General features: G+C 37.7%; 1 protein-coding gene across 6 annotated transcripts in view; it reads right to left on the bottom strand.

Annotated features, from left to right (window-relative positions):
- The window catches only part of arhgef28a (Rho guanine nucleotide exchange factor (GEF) 28a), an 82239-nt gene that overhangs the window by 44812 nt on the left and 25278 nt on the right, over positions 1-12149 (bottom strand). For all 6 annotated transcript variants that reach the window (XM_055199624.2, XM_055199629.2, XM_055199628.2 and 3 more), the window contains exons 5-8: positions 5055-5223; positions 4740-4914; positions 1099-1159; positions 75-121 (exon numbers count right to left, since the gene is read on the bottom strand). In XM_055199624.2, the coding sequence (XP_055055599.2) occupies positions 75-121; positions 1099-1159; positions 4740-4914; positions 5055-5223 (452 nt within the window). The remainder of the gene's footprint in view (positions 1-74; positions 122-1098; positions 1160-4739; positions 4915-5054; positions 5224-12149) is intronic.

The following is a 12149-nucleotide window of genomic DNA, read 5'->3' as shown; positions in this document are numbered from 1 at the left end:
TAAGTGATACGTTATTGAGGTTTTGATTCCAAGAATCAATTTAGACACACACGCAAAAGTATGATCCCACTCACACTATCTTCAAGCATATGGTCCTCAACTTCCAACTGGATGTGCAGATCTGGGAAGAGCAGAAAAAGCTTTCATTTGGACATAAACTTGGTACACAAAATCAGAATTTGACACATTTTTTGAGACCCACAAACACGCCTTTCAGTTCGAAAACCAGAGGAACCAATCACCACGGTAACAAGTGACAGGAAGTTACTGCAAATTAAGGGCATGAGGTCACATAGGCTAATGTTGCAGTGACTCCATCTGTCGACACTTCAATCTGTCAACTTCTCTTTCTCTATTTATAGAACTTGCATCACTCCATTTATTCTTATCGGTCCAACCGTGTGGTGGTTATTTCTTTCAACCCTCCCAAATATACAGTGTCTGTCTCTCTCTGAGCCCACCCAGAAGGAATGCGTCTCCTCATACTGGACATGTTTGGGAAACCAGCCGGAGGTTCTTCACAAAGCCCGCTCTGTGTATGTGTGTATGCGTGTGTGTGCATTAGTGTATGTGTACTCTGCATCCCACAGTCCACCACAATGTCCTCCTGAGTGTGCCAAATTCACCCAATGTGCTCTAACAACACTGCCAGACCTAACTCACAGTGACAGACAGAGACAGAGAGTATGGTGTGTGGAGAGCTGGGTTCAAGAAGGGGGAATGGAACAATTGAAACAAATAGAAAAAAACGGAAGGAAAATGTGGAGGAGAACTGAGGTTAAGAGGGAGCCAGGAGAACATTTATCAAATCGACATGATGAAATGTGATAAGACTTTGTATATGCAAAACATAGAGGCTAACAAAGACAGAACAGAGGGGAAAATACTAAAATAAACTTTATGACCATGATGTTTATTTGTTTTTTTTCCAAGTTTCGCTTCTAACCACAAGGCTTATATCACCAAAGTCTTCATATGAAAGCCTACTGCAGTTGATCTTTTTTTAGTTAACTATTGCTAACAAGATATATATCTCAGGCTGTGAATTAATATAAATGCATTCAGTGACCTCAGGCCTAATGAAGAGGACAGGCTCACCTTTGTCACACAAATCAGATGTGAGTGTGCTCTCAACAGAAGACTCTTTTAAACAGCCCACCTGTAACACATGCGTCACATCCAGAATCAGATTTGTGTTTTGACATACGTGGAATATAAAAGATCAAAAAGTGAAACCTGACTTCAAATCTGCCTTTGTGCAGCTGTAATAATGCATTATAGACTTACAACAAATTCATATACAGTATCCTTTTGGTTGGATATGAAATTACAATCTTAACATGTTTAGTCTTATCTAAAGAACTAAAAAAACAAACAAAAACTCATTATTTCTCATAATTGGATACATCTGTACATACATAACAATGTATAACAACATAAGTTACAGAAATATTGGATGTGATCTTGTTATGTACAGCAGTGGTTTTCAAACTGGGGGCCGCGAGATGGTGCCAGGGGGGCCCCAGTTTTATGACATTTTATGAAATACATTAATTTATCATGAATCCTGTGTAATTAAACCTAAAAAAAATAAGGCTACTAACCAAAAGCACTAATTTTTTGTATAATTTAATGTTTTTTTTTATTAAAATGTTGAGTTTTAGAACAGTTTTTTGTCACAAATTTTCTTTGGGGGGGCCGCGAAGGAATGCACCGTACACAAGGGGGGCCGCACGCTGAAAAAGTTTGGGAACCACTGAGGTACAGTACTGTGCAAACTGCAAAAGTCTTAGGCCACCATGCCAGAATTAATTTGGTTGTTTTTGCAATGTTATAGTGATCATATATAATTATTTCTCAGTCTCTTTAATAGAATACATTCAGAGAAAAAAGGAAATGTGTATATAGTATTAAAAACTGTATACAAATGTAAACTGATGTGTCAAGTTTTTTAGGGTAAACTCCCCTTCCACTTCAGCAACAGCAGGAAACCGCAGGATCTCTTACACCTAAATGAAATTAAATCCTAATTTCTAATTTTAAATTAATTAGTCTTTTTACTTCATTCTCCTCAATAACGCTCAACAATGTGTTTAGTGCCAAGAGAGGTCACACTAAACATCAACGATGCCTAAAGACGACATTTAGTCCTGAAATTTTTTTTTTTGTACATATTTCTGTTTGTATCTTAATAAAATAGATTGAAAAATAAATATGGATGGACATTAAAACTTCTAAAACAACAAGTCTGGTGGTGGTGGCCTACTTCTGCTCAGTACTGTATGTAAACAGCTGTTATCACTGAAATACCGGCCTGCCGCTCAAAGCGATAAAAAAACACTGCAATAAAGGTTTCCAAGTTATGAGTCACTTACAGGCTCATAAAACTCTGTTTCGCACATCACTTTCCTGTAACAAGCTATTAGGAGCTTATTTATAACTGGATGTAATTTCACCTGAAACACTTAGGGGATTAGGTTGTTTTTCATCTGTAGTAAATATGTTGAAACACATTCTCCAATAACATCACAATGTGCAGACAATTTTAAGTAAAATATTTGTCTTGTGATTTTACTTTGTGTGCTCCGACATCACTCTGTTCATTTGAGTGCATTTTAAGGGGATATTTCATGAAAATCTGACTTTTTTTCATGTTTAAGTGCTATAATTTGGTCCCCAGTGCTTTTATCAACCTAGAAATGTGAGAAAGAACAACGCATTAACTTAGTTTTGGTAAACCATTCTCTGCAAGCCTGTAAAAAATAGGAAATTAAAATTTGGCTCCCCTTGTGATGTCAGAAGGGGATAACACCGCTCCTTAATCTACACTATCCAACCACAGCACTGCCATTTAGTGCAGAGATCAACTCATTTGCATTTAAAAGTACACACCCAAAATGGCAATTTTTGCTCACACCTAAAAAAAAGTGTCAATTTTAACATGCTATAATAAATTATCTATATGATATTTTAAGCTAGAACTTCACGTACATCTTTGGGATGCCAAAGATTTATTTGACATCTTAAAAAAAGTCTTGTGAAATGTCCCCTTTAGTTGCCAGTATGATCCAACTACTGTGTTTTCGAGTAATATTTTGTCCAGTTCGGTTTGGTGCCAGTATTGTTGCTAACTAAGCTAAATTAAGCTTAAATTGGCAGACCTAACAAAAGCCAACTCACACCAACTCATAACATTTATATAGTGCCTTTCTAACATGTAAACTGTAGAGGTAGAATCTCAACCCCCACCATCAGTGGATCTATGCATCTATCTGGATAATACAGTATCAGTGGACAACTGTGTAAACAATGAGCATTAGTAGCTTTGCCATTTTATTCAGTGGTTGACGCGGATGCCAGGGTTACAAGACTAATATTTTTAATAAACACCCTGTCATTTCTTTCACCACAGAGAGTCAGGGGACTGATTTATTGTCTGATGTACAGTACTTTACAGTATACTTTATACTGTACATACTAAAGACAGTGATGTGAGCACCCCCTGCTGGACAAAAACATGGAGGTCTCCAATCCAGATGCTGAGCTTTAAGGGAAAGTACACCCTAATATGAAAATTCTGTCATAATTTACTCACCCCCATGTTGTCACAAACTGTATTTGTTTTTTTTTCTGCTGAACGGAAATGAAGATATTTGTAAAAAAGCAGGTAACAGAAGCACCTCTGACTTCCATAATAGGAACAAATACTATTATTAAAGTCAATGGTGCTCAAAAATGGTTTTATTACAAACATTGCTCAAAATATCTACCTTTGAGTTCAGAAGAATAAAGAAATGAATACAGGTTTGTAACAACATGAGGGTGAGTAAATGATGATAGAGGTTCCCATACTGGAGGGTGGGCATTTTATAAAATACAATAAAGGGCAAATATTTCATTGCTAAAAAAATATTTTGTGTATTTGGTATAATACAATGTGTTTGCGTGGTTTATGGTTTAAAAAACACATTATTTTCCACATACCGTACATTTCTGTAGCTCCAGATTTCACTCTCTTCGTGAAACGCATGGATTTTGTACAAAACTCGATCAATTTGAAAAGCGCTGTGTCCCTGATTGGCCAGCTAATCTGTACGTTGTGATTGGCCTGAATACCTCTGACGTCAGCCAGAAATGTGACCATGTTTGAAAGATTTGGTCACAATGCAATGCGACAGGAGTTAACTTACAGGTTGAGTCCGAAGCGGAAGGAATTATCATAATGTCGGTCTACATCTCCAATCCCAAGAAGTAAACTGTTGCCTACAATCTGTGTGTTTGTTGTAGGCCAAGAAAAGAGATTTACTTGGAGACAATAACTCGCATCATCGTTTACTTTGGGGTTTGTACCTCTTGCATATCGATAAGATGTACAAATACACACTAACACACCAAAGGAAATGTAAAAACGTGAATCGGACCATAGGTGCCCTTTAATTAATCCTAAATCAGACCTCTGAAAAATATAGCTACCAACCAACAGCACTAGTTTGTATAATTTAATATGTTTTGTTTAATTTAAATTCTATGTTTGAAATTGTTCTGTCATGAATTTTCTTTGGCGTAAGGAGGGGCGTATACCTAAAGGTTTGAGAACCACTGGCTAAAGCAATAAACCATGAAGAAGCTGTGGGGTGACAGCTGCTATAAACATCAAAGGTGTTTATATTTAGCTCAAAGATTAAACAAAGTCTTTCAATAGAGAACAAAACTAACACTGAATATAAATGCAAACTCACCCATGCAAGTGTATTCGGCTCTCTGCTCTTCTCTCTGTACAGCTGGATGCTGCTTTGTGCATCTATTTGTGTGCTGTGTTTGACAGACAGGCTAATAGAGTCAGTGACAGGGCAGAAACGGAGCTGGTGAATGCCTTCAGTCCAGACCCGACACATCCACACTGTCTTTAAGGGCCTGATCACAATATATTAGTCACAATCAGCTGTTACAATACACTGGATCAATACCATCACTGAGGTGACACATGCGTTATTAATCATTTATTTCCGGATCTAATTATAGTGTATTGTGTAAAGCTGGATGTAATGACTCACTTTTTTAAAGAGCTGAAGAGCGCCGGATCTCCGTGTTGCGTGAGAGGAGTCTGTCCTCCCTTATCGAGTGTGGGAACCATCTTATGACCTCTAGACTCCTGGAGGAGGAAGTGACTGAGGTGGGGAAACCCTAAACGTGTGGCCGTATGATACGTCTGAGCCTGAAGATCTGAAAATAAAAGAGAACGGGACTAAAGCTGACTGAAGCTGAGAACAACATTACAGGACATAATAAAATGTGTTATGTAAAAACACTCACAAAAGAACAACATTCCTACATTAAATAAATCCACAGTTTCAAAATAAGATTTTTGCACACAATACAGTCACTCAATACAATAACCCAATGACACCATATGTAGCACAAAAGCTAAACTACACAGTGAAATATAGACGGTTTCAGCAGTAACAACATAAACACGCGACTTTCGTGGTCCTCACGTAACTTCCGGTAAACTCTGCGAAGAATAAATAACAACAAAGTCCTTTTAAAGTAGTTTATTTACATAACAAGCAAAATAAACAACATGCAGATTACATAGGAAACCAAACATTTGTTATTTTCGACGAGGTATTTGTTTAAGAGTTCAGTTTTAGCAACTAGTCAGACCATTAAACAAACAGAAACCGGAAGTAAAGTTCGGACCATGATGCTTATCGCGTCACCGTACGTGCGCCCGATGAAATGGTCTATATGAGTATGATGTTTAAAAAAATGGATGGATGATATAATTTTTTGCCAGATTGGGAGTCAGCTCATTTACATTTTACATTTTAAGTGTCTTTAATATTAACAATAATGCTAAATCACATGATTTAAAAGAAGCACATTTTGGGTGTAGTGTTGAAAAATGGGGTACTTAAAGAGCACCAATTATCCGAATCACGATTTTACATTTTCTTTGGTGTGTAAGTGTGTGTTAGTACATTAACGATATGCAAAAGATACAAATCCCAAAGTAAACAATGACGTGAGTTATCGTTTTTCAACATAAATCTCTTTTCTTGGGCTACAACAAACACACAGATTGTAGACAACAGTTTACTTCCTGGACCGGTTGACGTGGACACGATGGTCATTATCACAATTCCTCCAGCTGCTGACATAAAGCCTGTAAATAGTCTAAGTTTTTATATTTAAAGAATTTACTACTGACTAATCCATGATTCAAACACAAGTTTTGAGCAGTGCAGAGTAGCGCTTGTTGTTTGTCGTTTCTACGATCACAAATGCAGACATGGTTTCATGTTTTAGTCTTACCAATCTGTTACGTCCTGCTCAAGCTGCTCTGGCAAAGTTGATCGATCAAATTTGGTATTCTGCATTTTCTGGATCAGATTCGGCTCTTATTGATAAGGCAGTAAAGACGATATTAACTACTAACAGCATTGCTAGATAATCTTTCAAACAGGGTGAGAAGCCAATCACAACGTACAGATTAGCTGGCCAATCGAGCACACAACGCTTTTCAGAACGATGAGTTTTGTATAAAATCAGTGCATTTAAAAAAGAGAGGGATTTAAGGAACAACAATAATGTACACAAAATAATGTGTATTTTTAACCATAACACATTGTATTTAGGGCTGTGCAAAAAAAAACGCCTGCAATTCTCATGAGTGTTTCATCAGTAAAGCCGGTTCGGTGATTAGTATTAAATCGCCATCAGCTGCTTTCAGATGGAGCCGCGTTTACTACACAGAGCCGTAGTTCCCAGAGAAGCTAGGCAAAATCGTGCTCATAATCGAGGAAAATCAACTCTGATAATCTATGCGATTTTGACTAGCTTCTCGGTGAACTACGGTCAGTGGCGGCGTTTCACGAAAAACTAGGGTATGGCAAAAATTATTCGTACAAGAAGGCCATTCAAATAACTAATCTACGAAACCACATTATATGTGTACATACTCCACCAACCTGTACAAAATCATAATACGATTGCACGGATGTGCACTTACTGACAACAATACGGAGGCAATACAAATAAAAACAAAAATAGAAATCATGGTTGTTTGCTTTTCAAATGTTGTAATTCTTAACTTAGTGCAACTCCAGCAACACAAGATAATATCAAAACATACCCTACACAAACTTGTCATGACAACCGCCAATAAACACTTATAAAAACACAATAAAGACTTTTAAATGATGTGATTTAACCAAATAAGACTAAATAAAACTCTTAGTAAAACAGGGCTAAATGCAAAAACAAGTCTTACCTTTTGTCGTCGTGCAGATTTTATTCCACAAGTGGCCATATTAAAAAATGTGCGCAAATAATTAATACAATTCACTTCGACTGCGCTACAATTTCCCAGTGTAAGAGAACATGTTTATTTATCCACAGACAACAAATCATTTTACTTCTGGAATAATGTATGCAGCATAGCGCGAGTGTGGGGGAGAACGAGTCTGTTTGAATGTTAAAACAAAAAAAGGATTTTACTAGAGAAAATAAAGATTATAACAGCAGCGTTCATCACGAGACCTCCTGCAGGGACTTCAAGCTGCGCTGCAAGAACGACAGGCTGATGACATCAAAGTACCGCGAGGGTGAGGCGGGAAATCATCGGAAGAGTTTGCTTTCAAACAGCTCTCGCGGCACATCCGCATGTCGGTTCCTGTATTACAGCATGAAGTCGAACACATGTGTAAATTATCCATATAAGTGATGTACCAATGTTCAGATATGTTCTACTGAAAATATTTAAAATGATCTCTAATGAGCATCATTATATCCTGTTGATTTCTGGTGTTTTGTCTGAATGCTAGGGTATGGCAACTGCAATTGTGTAGTTTACCGCAAACGCCGCCCCTGACTACGGTTCTGTGTAGTAAACGCTGCTCCATCTGAAAGCAGCTGATCGCGATTTACTTCTAATCACAGAACCGGCTTTACTGAACACACGCGCATGAGAATCGCAGGCGATATTTGCACAGCCCTAATTGTATTATACCAAATACACAAAATAACATTTTTTTAGCAATGAAATAGGTGCTCTTTAATGGGACGGGGGTAAACCAGATAAAAAAAGTTGTGAGACACTGCAGTGCATTACACCAACTGAAGACCAAAAGCAATAGATATTTATGAGACACTGCTGCACCCACAAAACTACTACATTTCACTTTAAATCTACTTTATTACATTAATATTATAGCTGACAGTAAAGTTATGGGTTTAACACTGTAAGTGCATGCACACAGCTATCTAAATGAGAACAAGCCTTTGTATTTTGTGTTATTGAAAAAAAAATCATATTCTTAACGGATTCCAACAAAGCGATATTTCTGAATGGCCCGGGGCTGGGATTAAGCGATTTAAACGTCCTGTTTTTCCAGATCCCATTTTTCAAACTTTAGTTAGTGTGTAATGTTGCTGTTAGAGCATAAATAATACCTGCGAAATTATAAAGCTCAAAGTTCAATACCAAGCGATATATACAGCGGGGAAAATATTTGACACATCAGCATTTTTATCAGGAGTATTTCTTAGTGGGCTATTGACACAAATTTTCCACCAGATGTTGCCATCAAGCCAAATATTGAATTCATACAAAGAAATCAGAACATTTAGGTATACAAGTTGAGTCATAATAAATAAAGTAAATGACACAGGGAATAAGTATTGAACACACTTTATTTAATACTTTGTAGAAAAGTCTATGTTGGTGATTACAGCTTCTAGACGCCTCTTGTATGGAGAGACCAGTAGTCTGCATTGCTCAGGAGTGATTCTGGCCCATTCTTCCATACAAATGGTCTTTAAATATTGAAGGTTCCTTGGGCCATTGAAGGTTCTCTCACTGGGCCATTCAAGCAACTTAATTTTCTTTCTTTGAAACCACTTCATTGTTTCCTTGGCCAATTGTTTGGGATCATTGTCTTCCTGAAATGTCCACCCTCTTTTAATTTTCAGCTTTCTGGTAGATGGCAGCAGATTTTTATCCAGAATGTCCTAGTACATTTCTCCATTTATCCTGCCTTCAATAATATGAAGTCTGCCAGTACCCCTTGCTGAAAAGCAGCCCCAAACCAGTGGGGTGGTGGGCAGTGGCATTTCTTCTCCAAACATGGTGTGTAGAATGACTGCCAAAAAGTTCAATTTTGCTTTTATCTGACTATACTATAGTTTCTTAATAATCCACAGGCGTGCATGGATGACATGGCAGTTCAGTGTATTGCTTATAGTTTTCTTTGAAACAACAGTACCTGCTTATGCAAGGTCATCCTTAAGTTCTGCCCGAGTGGTTCTTGGCTCTTGAAAAACTTTCCTGATTATTCTTTGGACTCCTTGGACAGGGATCTTACGTGGAGCACCTGATCGTGGCTGGGTAATGGTGAAGTGATGCTCTTTCCATTTCCGGATAATGGCCCCCTCAGTGCTCACAGGAACATTCAGCATTCTGGAAATGCGCCTATAACAAACCCCATCAAAATGCTTTTCAACGATAAGATTACGAAGATCTTGCGAGAGTTATTTGCTTTTACCCATCATGAAGTCTTTCCTCTGTGCCTCCTGGGTAATGAGAAGCCTTTATGGGCAATCAATTAGGACTAAAGCAGCTGATATCAATTTGTACTGATAGGGGGCAGGTTTCTCTCTCAATGCTGACAGAATTCAGGTGATCTCCTGGCTTTCTATGCCATTTTGCACCTTATTCTCTTCATGTGTTCAATACTTACTGTATTCCCTGTGTCATTTCACTTTATTTATTATGACTCAACTTGTATACTTAAATGTTCTGATTTCTTTGTATGAATTCAATATTTGGCTTGATGGCCACATCTGGTGGAAAATTTGGGCCAATAGCCCACTTAGAAATTTCCTTACTGATAAAAATTCTGATGTGTCAAATAATTATTTTCCTCGCTGTATTCCTCTTTCAAAGCTTACAGAAAACGGCTGGTTTGGACTACAGCCCTCTACTACCTGGTTGAATGACATCAATATAAGAGTTTTTGACTAAACTACACCCACAGGAATACGTCAGTCGCCAGCTTTGGCTCAAACGGCTCTGGCTAAGCTAAACTGCTGTTGAATTAGAACACTCTGAGCAAGCTACACAATCAGAACTCGTTACGTATTTCTGAAAGAGGGACTTCATAGAACAAGGAAGACATCAGCCGTTTTTAGGACAATGAAAACAGCAGCACAGAGATAAGTAAATTTTGTGAAAAATTGTGTTTTTTTTACAAACAAAACATGAACACATGTTATGTTGTGCACCATAAACACAATCATATCTTCAAAAACACAGGAAAAATGGGATCTTATAAGCAAAAATATTTGATGATTGTATAATATGTGCCAAGAGCATTTGGCTAATATCATTATACATCTTTGCTAGTAGGAATCAGTTAATATTCAGTGCATAAATCCTTTGTATTTTCCACTACCGAATAAACAACCATATATAAACAAGATGTTTCTTTGCCATATGCACTAATGTAAGCATACAGACCCTAATACCCTTGTATACTTTCACATTGATGAGCTAGAAGTTTAAACACACATTTAATCTCTGTTCGCTCCACTTCGGGTCATAAACATGCCAAAGTGATTTGGTAAAGCACTTCGTTTTTTCTGCACTTCTTGTAAAAGGTCATGTGTGTTTTTTCTCTCCCAACTTATTATGCATAGAAACTATAAAGCCATTTCTAGGTAGATTCTCCTGTTTAAACACAAAGACTCTGTCAAAACATTGCTGTTTGTTTGAGTGGCTTGACAGGCCTGACAACCAATTGGCTTAACCATGAACTTGGGGCGAGACAACATGTCACTAGACAGAAGAGGGGAGTGTTCTGGAAACCATTTCAGTTTTTCTAATTCTGTCTGATCATGTTAGTGGCAGAGAAATTTCACCCAGCATTAACTGTTTACAAGCATTTCGGTAAGTGTGTGTTACATTCACATTTATGCATTTGGCAGACACTTTTAGCCAAAGAGACTTTACAGTGCATTACAGGGACAAGGTATACATTTTTTATCAGTATGTTCCCTTGGTTCAACCCCATGAACTTTTGCACTTCTAACACAACGCTCTACCTCTAAGCTCTACATGACTAGTAAAGGAAAAAGAAAAGTGAGAGAAAAAAGGACCTGCCCATCAGGTCATCACAACGTCCTAACTCACAAACAAACCCAAACACACTCAAATTCCAGCAAACTAGCTCAGGATAACAATCGGTTCATCTTCGTATGAATGAACTTCAGGATGTTCAGGATAAAAAAAGTGTATAAGATAAAGCATCTCACAGGTATGGGATTAGTGAACTAAGCACAGGGTGTTGACAGAAAAACAGAAAGAGGGACATGAGGAAACCAGACTGGTGTGTTGGTATAACACAACACACACGCACAGTAACTGACTGAACAGATGTCTGTGACTCTTTGCTCATATTGACTGAGGTAGCTGACCGTGCGCGGCACTGTTTTGATTTTAAAGAGGAGTGTCCGTGAGGTGAGGCATTTCCAACTGCTTTTTGTTTACCTCATGCACTCATATATTTTGCACGAACTTGCAGAACGTTTATTTACTGGAGAGATAAAAGGCAGCTGTTGCTGCTTATCTCAGCAAGCTTGCCAACATTGATAATTTGACCGTTTAAAATAACTTGATAAACAGATACATCCTTTACATGAGAATGTCTTTGTTTTTAAACATTCAAAGCAGTGTTAACACTTTGCATCACATCCTTTCGGAGAAAAAATCCCTGACAGTACCAAGAATGTTGTTAAAGAGTCCTGCCATAAATTGAAAGTGACACATCATTCAACAGACAAAGCAACAAAATGAACGCTAATTTAGTTGTGCAATTTAGCGCGAACAATCGCTAGTGTTATGTAAGAAGCCCCTGTGTGTGCTAAAGACATTCTTTAAATCTTTTCCTCTTTTCACTGTTCAAGAAATTAGTTAATGTCCCATGATGGAATGGACACATTTTTCATTCGAACCTCATAGTGTGCCAGCTACACAGCCGTATTTGACCGAGAGAAAAAACTGGACAAACATAAAAGTTTTATGCTTAGACAACATATATATCTACAGTGTAGGGTTGTGACAATTAATTGGGCAAATGGGCGTTTTCTCA

Source organism: Misgurnus anguillicaudatus, chromosome 22 (genome assembly GCF_027580225.2).
Source record: "Misgurnus anguillicaudatus chromosome 22, ASM2758022v2, whole genome shotgun sequence".
Taxonomy (NCBI): domain Eukaryota; kingdom Metazoa; phylum Chordata; class Actinopteri; order Cypriniformes; family Cobitidae; genus Misgurnus; species Misgurnus anguillicaudatus.
Note: the sequence above shows the minus strand (reverse complement) of the source record. Positions and strands in the feature narration are given on the sequence as shown.